Raw genomic sequence first — 21,718 nt, 5'->3', positions numbered from 1 at the left:
CAGTAGCACAGTTGCAAGGGCTAATAAAGATTTTGCTGTGATGCCTGTGTGCTTACTGATTGGCTGGCAATACTGGAATGGAACAGATAAGCTCTTTAATTTACCGATTATTCATTGTTTTTACCATAGGCCCGGAGTGCAGTGTGTCTGTAACCTTGTGCTCCCACAGACTAGGTGGTAAATTCCAGTTCTGACACCTGTAATTGAAATCATCTCTCTCATTCTCCTAGTCAAAGAAACAAAGGTACTTCATGGACTGTGTCACCTGCCACCCACCCCTCCCTTGCTGGTGCTGGTGCAGAACCACTGCAGGACTGTGTTTGGTGTTGACAAACCCACTGGTATGCCTGGTACTTGACTGATCCCTGAAGAGGCACCAGACATCAGTCATGAATTCTGTTGAACCCTGAGCATCGTCCAGAGCAAGCCACGTGTGCTCTGGTGAACCAAGTGGAGGGACGGTGGACGGAGCGCAGGGTTTTATTCACTTCCCTGGCTTTGTGCTGGGTTGGTTCCTGCTATCGTAACAGTTTGGTTTCCAATGCCCTTTCAAACTGAGATGTTAAGATCATTAAAATGTGGGTCATTAAAATGTGACTAGGCAACAGAATAGTCAAATTAATAATACATTTAAATAGATTCCTAAATTTAAATAATTAAAATAATAAATAGAGCCTGCCTGGGCTCTTAAGCGTGAGAGCTTCAAGGTATCTTAGTTTTATGTTTTTTTGTTATTAAAACAATTAAGCAGTCAACTTAAAAGTAATTTTTAAAAACAAATGCTAATGTTGGGGCTCCTGAGTGGCTCAGTGGGTTGAGCATCCAACTTCAGCTCAGGTCTTGTGGTTCGTGATCTTGTGGTCCTAATGTGTAATCTTGGTAGTCATTTGTATCTTCTCTTGATTATATTTTTTACCTATGGCTGCTATTAAATATTGCCTGCATTTCTTGCTTTGGAAAACTGTTCTCTTCCTTGTGCTTGATAGATCATGAATTGCATCAGCCCACATGATTTTGGTTTTGGCACTTGGATTTTCTTGTCAGCAGTGAGTGGTGCTGCTGAGAGTTTTTGAATTCTGCTTTCTCCGCCTACCCTTGATCTCCAAAGTACTGTTGATAAAGAACAGAAGAACTAAACAATCACCCTGAAATATCCTATGAAATTTGTGTTCTGATCATAATAGCAGTGGGTCAGAATGAGCTGTGTTTTCCTTATTCACAGAAAATCTAAGTGCTTACTTAGAGTATGGTTGCCTGAATATGTGGTGACTCAGGAGAAGATAATTTTTCTAAGAATTTTGGTGTTTATTTTTCCCACAGTACTTGGTAAATTTCTCCTGTCCTTCCCCCTTCCCTATTTCTCTTCTGTACCCCCCCCCCTTTTTTTTTTAACATTGGACTTCTGGTAGGATGGGGAAGGAATGGTGGAGACCTGCTTTCTGCTCTAGTCCTCATATTTATAGATCCCAATGGTTACTGCTAGGAGAGTGTCAAAATAGCTGGTGCAAATATGTGAGTACAGTATACAGAGTCGCCCAGTTTCTACACACAGCATCTAGAACCATATTGAACATGCAGATAGGGTTACAGATATTTTAAAAATTTTCCCCAGATTTCCCCAGTTCTCAACTTTACAGACATATACAGAACACATCCTCCTTCAAAGCATTCCTAAGTTTTCATATTTTCTTTTCAGAGTTTATGGAGTTATAGGTGAACCATGATTCACTTATTTAGCTTTTGAAATACAATTTTGTTTTTGAATTTGGATGTCTTTAAGTATGTTGACATTGTCAAGCATTTCAGATAAAAAGGGAGATAGATTGGTAAAACCGATGAGATTTTTTGAGGTAGCCTGTTTTATCTCTGCTCTGTCCCCCTGTTTTTCTGACTGCTAGTGCCTGGGGCTTGCTTCTTAGCACCTGGGCCACTCTTTACTGAGCTCTTGGCTTTTCTGTGGGGGGAACACACTGGGAAGATAATTCATTTACAGCTTAAATAAAAGGCTTGTTTTGGAATTAGGGGAAGAAAAAGCCAGGACTAAGGCTGAAATTGGGCCCCTGATGCACGTGGCTTGGGAGAAGCTGCGTGGGGAAGTCAGTGGCTACTGACTGCCTGTGTGACTCACGGCTCATACTCTGATAATCAAGTTTTTTTTACCCCTGGTTGTCAGTATACTCTGTCTGATCTTTCAGAAATTTCCTCAGAGGCTATATTGGATACAGCATCTTATCTTTTGTCCTCATTTATGTGTTCCTTCCTAAAGTGACCTGTGACCAACTAGAAAAAGGGTGAGTGAGGTTTTACAGCTTGGGCACCTGGACTCCTGTGCTCCGGTATCTTCTCCTCTGGATGTCAGATGCTGTGGGAGGCAGGGTAACACACAGAACCAAAAAGTGCCAGAAACTTCGCTAAAGGAGGCCTTTGATGGAATCTGTGTAACCCCCAGTAACCCCTGTGAAGTTAGATAGGCTGTAACCAGCTTCCACCAGCAGTTCCTCCTGTTATTCAGGGCTCCTTGAGCGCGCATTTTCCATTAATGGGCTTTGCCTAGAATTAAGCAGCTATTCTAAATGGTGAGTAATTTTGTTAGCTAAAGCCTCAGCCTCTCATGACCAGCGATGTGTCACTTACTTTGGAAGGCACTTTAGAGCAGATCCAGTGCTCCTCAACACTTCCCCGCCCCCATCCTTTTAACATTTTGCTGCTTTCCCTGGGAAGAATTGCAAAGGAGACCAGGTGCCCCGGGAAATACAGGCCCTGCTAATTATCAGAGTGCTTTTTCTTAATCGAGATATAATTCACATACAATAAAATTCATCCTTTTAAAGTGTACACCTCATTGATTTTTAGTATATTCACGAGGTTGTGTAAACTGTTAGCACTAATTTCAGAACATTTTCATCACCCCAAAAAGAAATTCTGCACTCATTAGCAGTCATTCCCCATCTCCCACGCATCCCCTCCCCCAGCCCCTGGCAACCACTAATCTACTTTTTATCGCAGAGTACTGTTTTATATTACACTGAAATCTGTTGTCCCTGCAACTTAATGGTTAGATGGAGGGGGAGGCAGGGGTGGAAGCTACGAGAACACACACTTGGGGCTTAGCCTCTTATTTCCAGCTTCTTACTTCCAGGCCCCAAGTGCAGAAGGGGAGGGTGGTCTGCTGAGCCTGAGTCTGGCTCTTCTTGCTTGTGATCATATACACCAGTTGTCTAAAATACCGAGTGTGTGGCAACACGCAAGAAAGTTGAGTCTGACCTGATAAGAAAAATAATTTATGGCAAACACTCTTTTAAATAGTAAGTGCGGTATCACTAGCAAAAGCCTTACAGTTCCCCTCCACCTTTTTGTTCTGTAACTTTTAGAATAATCAGAAATCAAATTGTGTAGGATGTTGTCAGTCAAAACCAGAAAAACAAGTAGCTTAAACAGATTGCAGGCTTAGATACGTGAGTTAAGTGTGCCTCCATACATACTTGGGATTCCTGCCCATTGGCCCACCTGGAAGTGTGTGACTTGTAAAGAGGAGTGGGGACTCATTTCAAGGGGGAGAGTAAGTACCTTCAGCCGTGGAGTGGAGAGGAGAGTAGGGCCCTGGGAAGGGCTAACAAAACATCCAAGTGTCTGGGAGCCCTCGGGAACCTAGGGATATCTCCCTGGGCGCTCTTGGATGGAAATAAACATTTATTAGCTATGTTCAGCTCTCCGGGCATATCCCAAATGGTTTCTTAAAGAACTTGAGTGCTGGACCTGGTCCCAAAGTTCTCACTTTTTCTATAGCTCTGTTTCTCAGTTGAAATACGACATGCTACTCTCTTTTGTAGAATTGTTTGACAAGCAGTTCTGGGGACTGAAGGACTTCCTTTCGGCCACTGACAGGAGAGCACAGAGGACAGACTCAGAAACCCAGTCTGTTTGGGCACGGATGCTGGATGCTGGATGCTGGGGAAGCTAGAGAATATGTCCAGAAATCTAAGCCACCAGATTTTGGGAGTGGTTGTCAGAGGCTGTACAATAAAGGTGGTAATTGTTTAGTGCTGGTGCCCTTTTGTCTCCTGCTCTCTGGCTTTCATATTCTTGAAGTGACAGGTGCTGGCAACTTGGAATTGATATAGTTCTTTCTCCCTTGACTTGGCTGATAAAACAGGAACACATTGTTTGGGATTAATGCCTCAAAATGATGGGGTTTAAAAAGTGCATTGAGTAGAGTTGAGTTCACTTGAAACAAGTTTCCTATTTCTGAAAAGATTAATTTCCTTCAAGGATGGTTAGTTTTTTGGTGTGTATTCTGTTAAAATATAGGTTTGGGGAAGTGGTTCAGAAGAATATTTTCTTCTCGAATTATTCTGACCCTCTTTTCTTCTGTTCTTAAAATTCAGTAATGTCTGTCCTTGCTCTCACCTCCAAAAAATGCCCAGTAGGGAAATTAATAAAGTAAAAAATAAAACTCCTCTCATCCACCCTTACTTTTCACCCATTGGATTCCTACCTCAGTAGCTACTTTATCACCATTTGGTGTGTATTTCCTTCCAATTACTATTTGTTGAGCATGCAGTGTGCATTGCTTTTATAATTGCTTATCCAAATCCTTTCAGTAATATCCTCAAAAGGTGAACTCTGCTTCAGTAAAAAAATGTTGCCTAGATATTTCAGCTTTATTACAGACCTTTGAGATGTAGTGACTTGCAGAGAGTTATCATGAATTGATGCACAGAATTGGACCTGTGTGCCATCTGATGAGCTCTCTGTATTCTACTGATTGGGGATTGATTCTAAAAACAGTAAAACAGTCTTTATGAATTTCTTCAAAACGTCAATTTAAGAAGAAGGCCATCTGTAGTTCAGGGAGGCTCTTTGGGGGAATAGCCAGATTTTCTTTTAGGGTTGCCGCTCAGCCCCTCTGGTTTATATGTCTTCGGGTGCACTGGTTCACAGGTAAAAATAGAGATCTAATTAAAATGAGTGCCCTTTCTGCAAATAAGAACATTATTTCCATTGTAAATTTCCTGTTTGCTTAACATATTTTTTGTTGTTGCTCTGTTTTAATTTTTTTTTTTTTTTAACAGCAAGCCAGGGCTGAGCAAGAAGAAGAATTCATCAGTAACACTTTATTCAAGAAAATTCAGGCTTTGCAGAAGGAGAAAGAAACCCTTGCTGTAAATTATGAGAAGGAAGAAGAGTTCCTCACTAATGAGCTCTCCAGAAAGTTGATGCAGGTAAATTTATCTTTTCTCACCTTACATCTTCTCTGCCTGTTTTCCTCTCTAGGAAAAAATGACTTTGATAAAGTACTTTGCTTGAAACATTTATAGCCAAAGTTTTTTGGAGATTAAAAAGACCAGGTAAAGATGGAAGAAGCAGTGTAATACTCCAGACTGGTTCTGTGACTCATCTGCTTGGGTAAGGGATTTTATGCTGTGGGCACCTGAAGAAGTTTCTGATGAGCCTGAAGCCTTAGCACAGGAGCAATTGCTGTAAGTAGTGTTTTGGAAATAGGAGGATTAACAGTAAATGTGGAATTTTTTTCTCCTTTTATGTTGATTCTGTAAGGAATAAATCAACATTTGTGTAGCAGAAATGGGTCTTCTGCATTAAAATATGAGGCTGTAAAGTGAAATGTCAGTTGGGGGGGGAATACAAGATATCCGTGATCGGTAGTTAAAATTACATACAATCAGGTGTGTTCAAATGGGTGAGTAATAGGTTACTGAGCAAATAAGTATCAGACAGCTATTAAAACAGCATTAATCTCGGATAGGTTATAGAAGACACAACACAAAACATACAGGAAGGTTTGGTTTTTCTCATTCAGAGTCTCCTTCCTTTTCTCCTTTCTTTTCCCCTCAAAGCTTATAAATTACAAAAGTAAAATTTGTTTAGGGCAAATATTTTGTATGCTACTTACCATGAACTTAATTAAGAATAAGTAGGAGGGGTGCCTGGGCGGCTCAGTTGGTTGAGCTACCGACTTCAGCTCAGGTCATGGTCTCATGGCTCAGGGGTTTGAGCCCCACGGGGGGCTCTGCTGACAGCTCAGAGCCTGGAGCTGCTTTGGATTGTGTGTCTCCCTCTCTCTGCCCCTCCCCCCTTTGCGCTCTCGCTCTCTCAAAAATAAACACTAAAAATTTTTTTAAAAGAATAAGTAGGATATTAAGTTTTCATTACTGAGCACAGATTGTCCAAAATCACTAGCAGATATAAAATTATGCCAGGAGGATAAACTTTGTCAGGTGAGTGTGGAAGCTAGGTAGATGCACCCCTTGTACCCTCCATGCAAGGGCATTGCTGACTGTTTCATTCATTGATTTGGTTGAAGTATGTATTTTAGTGAAGTTATAATAAAAGGATATTTGAGGCTTTTAAAAAGCTTCCTAAATCCTTTTCTTATCTTCCAACATAGACAATCCTGTGAGAGAAAGCCGGAAGCTTTGGTGAAGAAACTTTAATGTTAAGACTGGACAGTGCTTCAGTCAACTTTGACCCCATCTTTCTGCCTAATTACTGAATAAAGATACTGTTAACCGTCTCACACAAAATTTGGTTTCGATGGCTGCTGTTGAAATATGAAGTGTAGAGGTAGCCAGGCATTATTGTCCTGCAGAGATTTATGGCACAGTTTCTGTGTGGAACTCGTTATTGATTCGTGTGCATTCAGATTTAGAGGAAAAAATGAGGGACAAGGTTAGTTTGACCTCTGGCTCTCTCTCACCTTGGCAGCATCAGACAACTTGCTCTGCATATTGCTTCTAGAACTAGAGGGATGCAATTACAGTTTATTTTTCTTAGTTTAGTGTGTAATCAGGTGCTCTAATTTTTAACATTGGAAGAAACAGTGTTTGCTTTCAACTTAAATGGCTATTAGTATTTAGAGTCTTTTACCAAGTTATTTATAAAGCAGCCAAAACCTAGCCAGATCATGCTTCTGTTCTCTATAAAGGTTCATCTTCACTGTGAATGGTTCTATAGTGTGTAGTTTATTATCATAACCCACCTTTTTCCCAAAGACATTGATATCCCTTAAAATAAGGCACTAAAAGAACAGAAGAGCCATGTGCAACAGAAAAAGGAGGTGAATTTAAAGCTATAACCTGGAGAAATACAGTAATTTGTTTTTCATAATTCTTATATCTAAAAAAAAAAAAAAATTTGTTTGGAGCACCTGGGTGGCTCAGTCAGTTAAATGTCCAACTTTGGCTTGGGTCATGATCTCCCAGTCCATGGGTTCAAGCCTTGCATTGGGCTCTGTGCCGGACAGCTTGGAGCCTGGAGCCTGCTTTGGATTCTTGTGTCTGCCCCTTTGTCTGCCCCTTCCTGCTTGTGCTCTCACTCTCAAAAATAAATAGACATTAAAAAAAAAGCGGGGGGCGGGCTTGCCTGGGTGGCTCAGTCGGTTGAGCAACAGACTTCGGCTCAGGTCATGATCTCACAGTTTGTGAGTTCAAGCCCTGCGTCAGGCTCTGTGCTGACAGCTCAGAGCCTGGAGCCTGCTTCAGAGTATGTGTCTCCCTCTCTCTCTGCTCCTCCCTCTCTCATGCTCTGTCTCTCTCTGTCTCAGAAATCAAAAACATTAAAAGAAAAAAATTTTTTTTAAAAAAAAGGGATGGGGGGCGCCTGGTGGCTCAGTAGGTTAAGCGTCGACTTCAGCTTAGGTCACCATCTCACAGTTTGTGGGTTTGAGCCAGGCATCAGGCTCTGTGCTGACGGCTTGGAGCCTGGAGCCTGCTTCAGATTCTGTCTCCCTCCCTCTCTGCCCCTCCTCGCTGACGCACTCATGTGCTTGCTCTCTCTCTCTCTCTCTCTCTCTCTCTCTCTCAAAAATAAATAAATATTTAAAAAAATTAAATTTTTTAAGTAGTTTTATACTTGATCAGGAGAAAAATAATTTTCATATATTAAAAACTTAAAATTTTCCAGAGGCATGGATCTTTCTACAGAGATTGAATAATATGCAGATGGAACAGTCCAATAAACTTTTTTTTACCAAAAGTAGTATATAACATGTAGCACTAGCCTTCATGTGGCCAAGTCAAAACAAGGAATATAGTATGAAGGTATGATTCTGTTGCTGGGGGAGCTCTTAGTAAGACTGTAGCTCGTTTGTGGTCGAACTTAAAGAATCTGGACAAATGAATACTTAGCATGTCTTCAAGACCATCTCTCAGGAATCCCAGCTTGGTTTTGTGTACACACAGACATATATGTATATACACACATATATACATTGTAGCAAAATATACATAACATAAAATTTGTCATTTCAGCCATTTTTGAGTGTATAACGTGGTGGCATTAGGTACACTGTTGTGCACCCATCACCACTATTCATCCCCAGAACTTCTTGAAGACCAAACTCTCTGTACCCATTAAACAGATACTCCTCATGCCCCCTTCCTGGTTCTCAGGCCCTTGAAAGGAGATGGGTGGCAGGGAGTTGAGGTTGACGTCTCTGGCAAGTTCTAGACCTATGTGTGTTCTGTGGCATGACAGATGATCTCTCACTTTAGACTTCAGCTATCACAGCATACCTTTGTTGTAGAACCCCAAGGCCCTCCTCTGTTGTTGGCCAGTCGGAGAGAGCTCATTTGGCCGCGGGAGGGTCTGCCACCCTCTGTTACCCATCCTGAGGCTTGCCTCAGGATATCAGCCCCTTTGTTGAAGGCTCACATTTTCTGCCACACAGTATGGAAGAACTGATCTCCATCTGGAGATTTTTTAGGCTAATTGGTACCAGTAGACTTTTCTAATTTTGTAATTACTTTAACATGGCTCTCTAGGATGGTGCTTCTAGATAGACCTTTTTTTGAAAAGCCTGAGAAGAGAAACTGTATGCAGGTGTTCCTGATAGACGAAAGAGTGAATTGACCTGTTCACCATGAAAGTGTTTTGCCTTTTTCACCCCAAGGCCACTGAAGCCATTTGTGGAACAATTTTGGTTTTGTCACCATGCTTTGACTGTTGTCTCTCATAGTGATTGGACAGTGCTTTTATGTGCATTTCAAAGGGATTCTTTGGATCTGAAAACAAACTGAGATCATTGCTGTGGGGGACACACTTCCCTTCCCTTCCCTTCCCTTCCCTTCCCTTCCCTTCCCTTCCCTTCCCTTCCCTTCCCTTCCCTTCCCTTCCCTTCCCTTCCCTTCCCTTCCCTTCCCTTCTCTTCCCTCCCCTCCCCTCCCCTCCCCTCCCCTCCCCTCCCCTCCCCTCCCCTTCCCTTCCCTTCCCTTAGATAACAGAACTGGTATCTAATACCTTTACAAATGGAAGTTTATTTAAGTGTGGATGAGAGGAAATCCTTTTGTCCTAGAAGATCAAGTTTGGGATATAGCCTAAATATTTTCACATATGTTAAGCATCACTGAAACAAACAAAAACACACAAAAAGCATGCTTTCTCTCTTGCTTTTGTATATATCCCCTAGATGGCCAGAAAATTATACTTTCATTTTATGAAAACTTATTTGAAAAATCTGTATCCTTTTGAGCCCAGACCATAGAATTGATTATCTGATTGAGAACTGTCCCAAAAAGAACCTTCTGGTACTTTTGCTAAGTTCAGCACAAGCCTGCATCTGAACCAGACTCAGCTCTGGAATGCCTCAAACAGAAGTTGTAGTTTAACCAGAATTTATAATTAAAATGTACAAGAAATGTTTTGTGAGCAAACTCTTCATCAGATTTTGATATATAACATGTACATTAGAAAAACAATCTAAAAGACTATTTTCCAAAATGTTAGTTGTAATTATACTTGGGTGCTAAGCTTTGGGTTATATTAGTTTTCTTATATCCTTTTCCTTCTTATTTTGTAAAAGCAACCTGCATTACTTTTGTAAATAGAAAATGTCTTATTTCCTAAAAAGGAAATTAAAAAATTCTGATGCCTGTTTTGTCCTTACCTTTTGGAACCTTCTGTGTCATTGGCTTTGAGAGCTCAGAGTTCTATCATAGCTGTGACTGTCATGCATCATAGTGCAGTGAAGCCTGCTGCAGTCTTGGGTGCGTTTGCAAGTGAAAGAAGATTCTGGAATGCTCAAATCATTAAGAACTAGTATTATCAGACTGCTTTAATACCTAGCTTAACTGTCTTGTCAGTCCTAATATGACTTATTCCACAGGCCCTCAGTCTTAAAACTATTTTTTAAATAATTCTTAACTCCCCTGTTAACTACCAATCACCAATCATGCATATTGGAAGACCTGTCATTGCTGAGATTCATAATGGCTTTAGCAATCCTGGAGTTTTTTCACTTGCTTTGATGCAAGCCTGATGCATCAGGTTTATTTCTGCTCTTTGGGAAGTCCTGTTTTTGTCTGCAATCTTCTCAACTGCTGCCAATTGCTAATGAATACTTTTTCTTTTTTTAAAGCCCTGGAACAGGGCTAAGATAAGAAGGGTACTGGGTATTACATATATGTCTCTGACTTTTTTTAATCTAATCCAACTTTTAAATTTTAGACCTTAAAATAACAAATAGGTTAATAGTTTTGTACTTAAAAAAATTTTTTTTTTAACATTTATTTATTATTGAGAGACTAGAGAGAGACAGAGCATGAGCGGGGGGGTGGCGAGAGAGGGGGGGACACAGAATCCGAAGCAGGCTCCAAGCTGTCATCACAGAGCCCAACGCGGGGCTCAAACCCACAAACCGCGAGATCATGACCTGAGCCGAAGTCTGACGCTCAACCGATGGAGTCACCCAGGCACCCCAATAGTTTTGTACTTTTGATTCATATTTGAAATTGGATCTGGTCCTCAGAAAATAATGCCACTGTCGCTACAGTAGAAAGTATTATATCCTTATGGAAGGGCACATTCTTATTGATGATTCAAAGTACTTAAGAATAACACTTTTCTGGATCTCTTGTTTAATGGCATGGCTTTATTATTACTGACTTGGTCCTTGAGGTTAGAATGCCTTCCAGAACACATGTAGTTAATGTTTCCTAGCATCCATAGAAAGGCGAGACAGGAAAGGAAGGAAGTTGAGGGCAAAAGCCACTGTTGAAGCTGCCGCTACCAAGTGACTGATAGCCAAGCAACTCAGAGGGACATCAGGCGACAGCATTATTCCTCCGTCTCTTTGCATAGGAGTAAAACTGACAGGAAGATTTCAAGTAAGTCCCTGAACCTGCCTGTTCATCTAGACAAAGGCTTACCACTTGGTTTACCCTTTCCTTCTCCCCCCCACTCAGTTCTGGAGAAGCGGTTTCTCCTTCAAGTACCATCTTACTGGTTGTGCTCTCTGGAGTGCATGCTTCCCCAGCCCCAGACAGGCTGTGTCTCAGGGTAGCAGGCATGCCCGCGGGCACAACCAGTGAGCATAGAGTCTCAGATCCCTTCTTGTGAAGCATGTGCATCAGAATATGAGGCCGCCTGCCTTTCACCCCGAGTCCGCCTAGTTACTAGGATGGCAGTGTAGTGATTTTGTTTGGGCAGGCAGCAAAATCTCATGTCAGGGCAATAAATACACATGAGATACTCTAGTTAGTTTTAAAGGCACCTAGGCTCCGATGGCCTTCGCATCAGTTTGGATGAACACTGTTTCTGCCCTCCCCATGGAAGAGGAGAAGAGACTGTGAAATATGTTCTTCATTAAGGTGGCCAGAGCAGTAGCCCTTCTGGCTTTTTTCAGGGCTATTAATGCTGATCTGAAAAATTTGCTGTTACCTATAGCTCACAGAACAGTAGGGTCAGAGAGAGAGAGAGAGAGAGAGAGAGAGAGAGAGAGAGAGAGAGAGTGTGTGCGCGCGTGCGTGCGTGTGTGTGCGTTGTTTTTCATTACAAACATTCTGAACTTCAGCATTGTCTGTTCTTTGTTTCTTTTTACGGAGCAAGGGGCTTGTACGTTGTGTTTCCCAATACATCTGCAAAGGCTCCCGGGATGTTTTTAATGCATTTTAAATGATGTAGCCTCCAGAGGCCAAATTATGAGCCAGAATTTTCCTGTTTAGTAGCCTGCCAGAAATCTCTGTCCAACACAATTTGCATTACGATTAGAAAATAAAATGAACGTGATACAGTTGTTTAGACTCTAAGAAATCATGGAGTTTCTTTCCAAGTGTATGCATGTGTGTTGACATTAGGTCTAGATTGGATGTGCCAGTGTGGACTCCAAAAATGTAAGGGCAAGAGTAGAGGCTTTCAAGCTTCCCATGCTGACTTCCTTTGAAAAGTGTGGGAAAACTCAGGTAGAGAGAAAACAAAAGTAGACAGACAATGAAATTAAAAGTAATGAGATGAAGCTGGAGTGGGAGCTTACTTTATTCTCCAGGGTAGGAGTAAGCATGGTTATTTCTAGGTGAAAAGATGAGTCTGGCTCCACTGTAGATGGACTTGAGCCATCATTGGAAACATTTTTTAAATGACTTTAAAACACTGCAGTTATAAATGTTCCCTGTTTTGCACTTCTTGGGTAGGTTTTCTATTTCAAAACCGTTTACAGTCAGCCCAGTCAGTAATTACCTTAAAATACGGAGCTACCTTCACTTTCTTCCTCTTTATTCATAAAGGTGTGGCCTTGTTTTAGTTCACAGTAATGTCTCAAGTTAGAATGAATTCTTTATTTGGACTGAACACTATTCCTCGGAAGAAGGAAGTGTTAGGTTTTACAAATTGCATTTTCAATGCAGTAGGCCAACTCCAGGCCCTAAAGGATTTCTTTATATTATTTGTGGAGGATCTTTTAAAAATCTCCTAGGGGACCTGGGTGGCTCAGTCGGTTAAGTGTCCGACTTCAGCTCAGGTCATGATCTCGTAGTTCGTGGGTTCAAACCCCACATTGGGTCCTGTGCTGATGGCTCAGAGCCTGGAGCCTGCTTTGGATTCTGTGTCTCCCTCTCTCTCTCTCTGTCTCTGCCCCTTTCCTTCCTGCTCATGCTCTGTCTCTCTCTGTCTCTCACAAAAAAAATGTTAAAATTTTTTTTTTAATTTTCTCCTAACCAGATTTCTCTAAAGGCGTTAATGCTTTAAACAGCTTTGTGCTGTGGGGAATCTGGCAAACTCAAACTTAGCCCACTAGGTATTCTGGGTGGATGGGAAGCCCGATGTTGTAGTGGAGCCATCTGTTCAGACATGAGGGCTTGTAGGGCTCCTGGGTGGCTCTGTCAGTTGAACATCTGACTCAATTTTGGGTCAAGTCATGATCCCAGGGTTGTGGGATCGAGCCCTGCATTGGGCTCTGCACTGAACATGGAGCCTGCTTAAGATTCTCTCTCTTCTTCTCTCTCCCTCTGCTCCTTTCCCCTGCTTGTGCCCTCTCAAAAAAAAAAAAAAAAAAAAAGAAGAAAAGAAATTATGAGGGCTTGTCCTTGAGGTTGAGAATGTTGACAAGAAAATAGCATTTAAAAAATAATTTTCTGGAAGAGCCCAGCTATTGCCTTGCAAAAATTGCTTATACCTTCCCCTCTAGAAAATGACAGATTAGGTAATTCAGACAAACCTCACTGAGGATCAATAAAACCTACACAGAATGCTCTTAAATATTTTTTAAAGCATGAAGAACTAGCAAGATGGAGAAGGCCTGCTGGGCTATGATCTGGGGGAGGTGGGTATTAGGAAGACCCAAACTCCCAGGGCTGGTTTTGTCCTGAGCATTTGCTGCTGCTTATGGAACAGCAGAGAAACTGAGCTGTGCTATGGTAGTTGTGTGGAGCTGAGGTTACAGAAGTTAAAGCTCAGCGTTGGCCAAAGATGGAGACAGCAATAAATGACCTACACTTTAATCATGAACCTTAGGATAAGAACAAACCAGGTTTTTTTAAAAAAAATTTTTAATGTTTATTTTTGAGAGAGAAACAGAGCGTGAGCAGGGGAGGGGCAGAGAGAGAGGGAGACACAGAATCTGAAGCAGGCTCCAGGCTCTGAGCTGTCAGCACAGAGCCCCATGCGGGGCTCAAACTCACAGACTGCAAGATCATGACCGGAACCGAAGTCAGACGCTCAACTGACTGAGCCACCCAGGTGCCCCAAGAACAAACTAGTTTTGTATCACCTGGTGAACTGTAAATCATGAAGCTTTTGTTTTGGATTAAGGTAGACCCAGTCTTCTGGTGCCTGGCAGAAGAAAACAGAATTTTCTGGAGGAAGATACCATCATCCTAGACCACAAATTTCACCTACAAATACAATTTCAAATATGTTGCCCAGCACTCAAGGAGAACCAGGCACATGGGGATATGAGATTTCATGGATCTCAACTAGTAGAAATGAAAGAACAGAAATGGACTTCACAAATACTTTAGATATTGGAATTATCAGACACAGACTCCAGAGCAGCCATGCTTACTACATTCAAAGAAACAAAGATCAAGCTTGAAATCTTTGTTAGGAAACAGGAAACATATCACAGTTTTTCTTGTAGCTATTCAAAAGGAGAGTGAATAACTCATGAATAATCATATATGGCAATACATTTGAAATTTTTAAATTGTTTTTAGTCTTTTTTTTTAATGTTTATTTTTGAGAGAGTGCCAAGTGGGGGAGGAGCAGAGGGGGCAGAGGATCCAAAGCGGGCTCTGCACTGAGAGCAGCAAGCTCCATGTGGGACTTGAACTCATAAACTGTGAGATCATGACTTGAGCCAAAGTTGGATGGTTAATCAACTGAGCAACACAGGTGCCCAGTACATTTGAAATTTTAGATGGAACGGACAAATTAATAGAAAAACATACTGTCTACAACTGGCTGGGGAAGAAATACAAAACATGAGCTTTGTAACCATTAGAGAAATTGAATAGGTGAGAAACAACCTTTGGTAGTGAAAAATTGCAGGCTCAAATGGTTTTACTGCAAGTTGTATCAAACATTCAAGGAAAAAATGCAGGTGATCTTTGCACAGCACAGGGCTTAGGGGTGCCACCTCCTCCTTCCCATCCTTCTCTCCCCTCCCCCAATCAAAATCTGTGTATAACTTTTAGTTCCCCTGAAAAACTTAACCACTAATAGCGTGCCATTTACTGGAGGTCTTACCTATAACATAAATGGTCAATTAACACATATTTTTTTATGTTATTTGTATTATATACCATCCTTTTACAGTAAAGTAAGCTAGAGAAAAAATGTTCTTAAATCATAAGAGGGACACTTGGGTGGCTCAGTCAGTTACATGTCTGACTCTTAATTTCAGCTCAGGTCATGATCTCACAGTTTGTGAGAATTTGCCCTATATCACCGTCTGTGCTGAGAGCCTGGAGGCTGCTTGGGATTCTCCTCCTCCCTCTCTTTCTGCCCCTTCCCCACTCGGGCTTGCTCTCTTTCTCTTTCTTAAAATAAAAAAAATAAACTTAAAAGAAAATACATTTATAGTATGGTACTGTATTTGTTAGGGGGAAAAAAAACCTATGCCTATAAGTGGATTTCAGAGAGAAGAACATTGAAGCTGGAAGGGACAGGAAAGTGCTAAGGCCTTGGGTGGGATCGTGCCTGCCATGTTGGAGGAGCAGCAGAGAGGCCAATGTGGTTGGAGTGGAGTCTTGGAGGGAGAGGAGTAAGAGTTGAGATTGAGGAGGTAATGGGTACTGGGGGCTTGGTGGCCAGCACGCAGATCATGTAGAGCCGTTGAGCCATAATCATGAGTTTGGCATTCACTCTGCAGTGGGAGCCATGGGGGGCAGGAAAGGGGTTTGAACAAAGTAGTGAAATGATCTTGCCTTGATTGCTATCTCAAGAAGAAATTATGGAGTGGAGGCCAAGGTGGGAGCTAGGCTGTGTATTATAAGACTGTTCCATAATCCACACTGAGATAGGGTTGATTGTTCTAGGATGTGATGGTAAAGATGGTGACCATTGGGTTCTAGGTACATTTTGAAGGCATATCCTATTGGATTGAGGATGGATTAGAAGTGGGCATGAGCAAAAGACAGGCTCAAAACAGACTTGGAGATTTTGGCTTCCATGATTGGAAGAATATAGTTAACCATAATTTAAGATGGGAAAGGCTTTAAGTGGAGTAGACTTGGAGTGAGAAGGTCAGAACTTCAGTTGAGTGGCCTAGACATCCATATGGAGATTACAGATAGGCAGCAGGATAGATTTCTTTCAACAGAGAAATTTGGGAGTATTGCCATTAAGTAATGCCTAGAGAAGAACAAAGACATGTCATTGGAAATCACATAAAGAGAATGCAAGGACAGGCCACAGTGTGAGAGAAGATGTTTGCAACCTGTATAACTAACACGAGACTATGAATCAGTATGAAAAATGGATTGCTCCAGAGAAAATGGATAGAGACTTGAACAGACTCTTTGCACAAGCAGATAGGCATATGAGCAGGAAACAAATGAACAAGCACACATTAGTAATCAAGAAAGGCAAAATAAAACACAAGAAGATATTACTAGAGAAGTCTTCTGTATGCTCTCAGGGAATGGAAATGGTTGCTGCTTTTAGAGCAGTTTGGCGTTACCTAATGATACTGGAAATATTCACGGTCTGTGACTCAGCAGTTTCAGTCCTGGATATATTCATGATGTTTGCATATGTACACCAGATGTATACAAGAATGTTTTTTGTGGCATTGCACGTAATAGTAAAAAACCAGAAATGACCCAAATACTCATTGTCCATAGAGTAGACAAATTGTGCTCATCCAGCGGGATATCATAAGGCAGTAAAAATACTGTTCAACTAAGTAATGCAGGTGAATGAAATCCTAAGTTTATCTAGCAGAGGAAGCTAGACAAAAAAGAATGCAAAACCAAGCAAAACTAATGTTTAGAAATACATAGGCAATAAAATTTCTTTTACAGAAAAAAATGCAAGGAGTTCTTACTATGAGTGAGAATCAGGAGAGCAATCACCCCTCAGAGATGGAGAGCTATGATTCGGAAGGATACACTAGGCTCTGGGAGAGAGCGGGCAGTGTTAACATTTGTTGACTTAGGTGATGGTCACCTGAGAGTACTATATATGTAGTAATGGCACCCTTTATATTTACCTAGTTGTCTTGTTCATCCTGAGGCTTACTCTGAGGGAACAGTGTAAAGGAAGTGAGTCAGTGTTTGCATGGACAAGAGATTTGTCCATGATCTGGAGTGGAATTCACTATGTTCTGGTCACTGCTGTTCATGGAGCTTGCAGTCCTGTAAGAGTGATCGAGAATGTATACAGGTGCTCGAGGATGGCAGCACACATCAGGGATAAGGACGAAGGCTGTGAAGTCAGAGACCTGTGTTTTAACCCTGGATCTACCCCTCATCAGCTGTGTGATTTTGAGCAAGTTACTTGACCTCCCTAAGCTGTGGTTTTCTTCTTTGTAAAATGCAAAAGATAGTATCTGACACAGAGTTATGGCCATATAAAATGCTTGGTACATAGTAACTAGTGCCTTAAAGTATTAGCTGCTTTTAGAAGTAGCTAATAGAAAGATACGAAACAAGAACTAGACGTTATCATGCACACAGGTACAATGTGCTCCTCACAGCTTAAAGAAGGGGAGGATACAGTATGTTGGGGGCATGTGGGAAGGTACTGTGGAAGATGTTTTCTGAGCCATCGCTCACTTTGAACAAATAGGTTGGAGGGAGGGATTCAGGCACTCTACCAGAGGGTACAGCACGAACAGGGTTGTGGAGGCAGGGGTGTGCAACCCCTGGACTGGAGTGGTTTCCAGAAGTGTTTGCCCAGCATCATGGGTTTCAGTTTTTTAAATTTATTATTTTAGTAAAAGAGTCTTTACTCTTTTAAGAGTAAGAGTAAAAGACATGAACTTTGCCTTTAACACAGTTACAACCATGTGCTGTTTTTTGGCACATCCATTCTTTGTTAGGTGTCTGGACCCTGAAGGCATTTATGCTCATGAACCTTAGACTGTCACTTGGGCAGAATGTGAAATAGCATGAGGAAAGCTTGGGAAACTTGGATAGGATTGGATCATGGAAGGACTTGAATGTCATGCCAATGATGTTATACTTTTGCAGGTAAGTAGGGAACCATTGAAGGGTTTTGAGCAGAATGTTGATGTATTAATAGGGTTTGTCTGTCAGGATGATCTACACTGAATCTGGGGAGATTTATTAGGAGGCTTTGGCAGTGGCCCAGTGAAGAATAATAAAAGACTTGAACTAGATTGGGGCCATGAACATACAAAGAAGAGGGTGGTTTGACAGCTGCTCTGGAGGCTGACTAAATGCCAACTGGTATCTGATATGAGGTGTTGATTGAGAACAATTGTACCGGTAACAGAAGGGGTTTGGAGGTGGGAATAAGTGTGGGCCCAAGAGGCATTTAGTGGTGATATGATGAATTTGAAACGGGAAGCTGACTTTCTGCGCACACTCCTCAATAGAGTGGCTAAAAAGTTGGTTCATAAAAGACTCAATGTCTTTTCACCTAGTTTTGAACTTTTTTTTTGCAAAGCTTCTATGAATAATATAATTGTGTTTGACATCCCAATGACTTCATGTAGTTATTGTCCTATGGTGGCCTTTACTTGGCCCAGTGCAGTTAGTTCTAGCTTTTGGTAGTCGTCGGTAAACCAAGGATGCTGGCTGTGGGATGGGGGTGGTGAGTACACAGAAGTGTTAGCCTGGACCAGTGAGAAAGAAGGTGGGAGCATCTTGGGTTTATTCTGAATTGCACTGAGAAAGCTGGGTCCTGGGGCTGGTGGCTGGAGGCTTGCCTCACTTGGCAGTAGCTAGATGGACAACAACCCCAGACTCGCAAACATGCTTCTTCCAGCCTGGTATTTGGCAAACTTGCTGCATGCCGGCTGGGAGGCTTGGCTCGACAGCTGACCTACATGTGCACCTGTGATGGTTCTCTTAGGTGAACAGTTTGCAGTGCTTCTACTTGCTAGTGAGAATTCGACCCAGGATAAAGGTCATGCAGTGAAGAATTCTGGAGTCTCTTATACAATAGGCCTGGTTCACAGAAGTGGCTCCAGAAAGTCTTTATAAATTGTAAGATAGCAGTTGTGAGTGATCAAATTATGCTTAAGCCTAGCCTATTTGAGATCAAATTAATGTTATACTTGTCTTTTTTAACAGGCTGGAAGCTTGCTTTAGGGCTTCATATATAATGAGTGGATATGGTAACAAAATGCTCAAGTTTTAATACTTAGAAATTCATAGGTTTATAGTTTGTATCTTTGCTTATGGCTTTCAGTTATGTTGGTTTTGTTTTGTTTTTGATGGTGAAACCTAAGTAGCAAACTTTTATTCATGTAGCCCTAATTCCATTGAAAATGTGCTGCCAGTGGATCATTTGTTACATAATATAATTTCCATTCTACACTTTTTTAAATTAATGTTAACTATATTGCACAAATAGGAGTCATAAAACCCTTGCATAATCTTGGTGATTGACTTCATAAAGTGTATTTATAGGAAATTCTGATTAAAAAATTAATCTGCCTAAGCCTTTTGCTTTAGATATATTTAAGGCACACACGTGAGTTTATTTCAAACACATTAATAGAATTTGCTTGACTGTTTACTTCTCAGTTTGAATGATTTTTGCTCTAGTTTAGGATCACTGACCTTCTTGGAAGATTTAAAGTTGCTCATAAAATGTTAAGACCTTTGATTAGAAATTTAAAATCATGCCTTGAATTTTATGCCTACACGTAGGAAATTTATTTCTGAGAGCTGGCTTGTGTCAGCCTGAACGAGGCTCCTTTTAGGGTTTTTGGTGTCATGAGCTGGGGATGTTGGTTCAAGCCCCGTTGGGGCCGAATGACTTGGATTTACATGGTATCTGTTAAAAAACCAACAATTTCTGAATGTTCCTCAGGTGGACTCTGCAGTTGTTAGTTCCTCAAGATCCCTTTCTGCTCTCTCACCTTCTTGCTCATCTGAACTCTCATGACTTTGAAGGGGGTGTCTCTGTATCTGTGTGTTTCTCTTTGTATTGGTGGTTTCTTTGTTCCAAGGAAGAACCTATTTCCTGTTTCTAATGTTCTGTTCAGAAACTCCACGCTCTGCCCCGAAATTGGCTGTCACCTGAGAGATGTCAGAACAAAGCAAGCAGCAAAGCTGTTTGTTCCAGCCCTGACTTTCGGGGGATGATGAACACGTGCATCTTTTGGGGGATGATGAACACGGGCATCTTTGGCAGACAGATCTCAAGATGGTTTGATCTTTTCCAAATGGGTTAGTGTAACCCAGGGATCTCACTTGAGTTCTGGTGACAACAGCTTTACCATCAAATTTTCCTTAGGGGATATCTCTTGAGAGGGAAAAGCCTCTTAAAATGGAGAGCTGTGATGGAATTTATTACTTGTTTAATCTGTATTCTTAAAGGAAATACCTCATCAGATATTGACAATATAGACCATCTGTCTAAATAGGAATATTTTTCTGTAAGCCAATGACAGCCTTACCTTTTTCTCAGTGGGCCAGACAAGTTTCAATGTTAGATTGCATCCTTGATTGTTTTAATTTACCTCAGGGCAGAAGAATAATGCTAAAAAAAGGGGGGGGGGGTTCTTTTAAATAAAAATGGCAGCAATTGAAAGCATATTGGAGGAAAACATACCTGGTGTAAAAACTATGCAGAATGTTTAAAGGTTTTAAGATTAAAGTTTATTTTTCTAAAACCAGTAGACACCATTTAAGCTTGGTGCTCATGAACTGTTCTAGGTCAAGGGTGACATCTTCACTCAAGATGTCCCCTGCGTCTAACGTAGTACCTACAGATGGAGGGTACACAGGTATGTTATGGAGTAAAAGTGTTAGGTGGGGATGGGCATGCTTTGCTGTTTCTTCCTCGTGAGTGGTCTTGTTGCATCAGGGTCTTTGTGCCTGAAGTGCCAGGAACTCTTCTTGTTCTCTGTTGGTTTCTCTTGTTTCTTGTAATTACTGCTTGATCCTGCAGAACCTGAGTTTTAAAGAACGAGCTAAAAATAGACTTGTCACTGTAAGTGCTTCCTTGCATCTGTTTTTTTCCTGGGTCCCTGCAAGGTTGACCAGCTTTTCTTGAAGTTGCACATCAAAAACAGTTGGAGAAAGAAGCATCTGTTTAGTCAACATTTCCAGCTTAGAAAACTGTCAGATTTTAACCTTTTTTTTAACCAAGTATGTGCTTGCAGAGCAGTGGTAATTGTGTCGGTGTGGTGAGGGTTCGGTGCAGCCGAATGGAGGTTGCTCAGGCCTGGCTAATCTTTTTGGGTTGCCTGTCATGCCATATGCAGGGTTTACCCAGAGACACAGCGTCCTCCAGGCAAGTGTCTGTGGCGTCTTGTTTTCTGTTGGGTCGTTTGACTTTTTTTTTTTTTTTTAATTTTTTTTTTAACGTTTATTTATTTTTGAGCAGAGAGAGACAAAGCATGAACAGGGGAGGGGCAGAGAGAGGGAGACAAAGAATCTGAAACAGGCTCCAGGCTCTGAGCTGTCAGCACAGAGCCCAACACGGGGCTCGAACCCACAGACTGTGAGATCATGACCTGAGCCAAAGTCGGACGCTCAACCGACCAAGCCACCCAGGCGCCCTGGGTCGTTTGATTTTTTAAACGCCAAAGATGCACTAGATGCTAGCGGAGTCTGAAGCTGGTTCCTCCTAGGTTTGCTCAGGATCCAGTGGGAGAATACTGGCTTGGGGTTCAGAGCAGAATGTGGGTCCCAGCCTCCACTGCCTTCAGCTGAATTATCTTGGTCCAGTCTCCTGTTTTGTCACATAGGAAATGGGAGTGATCACGCCTGCCTAATGCGTATGAAGAACCTGGTACACAGTGTCTGCTTGAAGAAGTGATTTTGAGGGTGAAAGTAGGCAGCAGTGT

The 21,718-nt window shown here is 41.6% G+C and overlaps 1 protein-coding gene across 2 annotated transcripts in view; it reads left to right on the top strand.

The window, feature by feature from the left end:
* Positions 1–21,718, top strand: part of CCDC6 (coiled-coil domain containing 6) — a 109,005-nt gene that overhangs the window by 45,230 nt on the left and 42,057 nt on the right. For both annotated transcript variants that reach the window (XM_047825346.1, XM_047825349.1), the window contains exon 2: positions 5,073–5,222. In XM_047825346.1, coding sequence (XP_047681302.1) covers positions 5,073–5,222 — 150 coding nt within the window. The remainder of the gene's footprint in view (positions 1–5,072; positions 5,223–21,718) is intronic.

The sequence above is a fragment of the Prionailurus viverrinus genome, chromosome D2, assembly GCF_022837055.1.
Source record: "Prionailurus viverrinus isolate Anna chromosome D2, UM_Priviv_1.0, whole genome shotgun sequence".
Classification (NCBI taxonomy): Eukaryota; Metazoa; Chordata; class Mammalia; order Carnivora; family Felidae; genus Prionailurus; species Prionailurus viverrinus.
The sequence above is the reverse complement of the archived record's forward strand: the minus strand, read 5'-3'. Positions and strand labels throughout refer to the sequence as shown.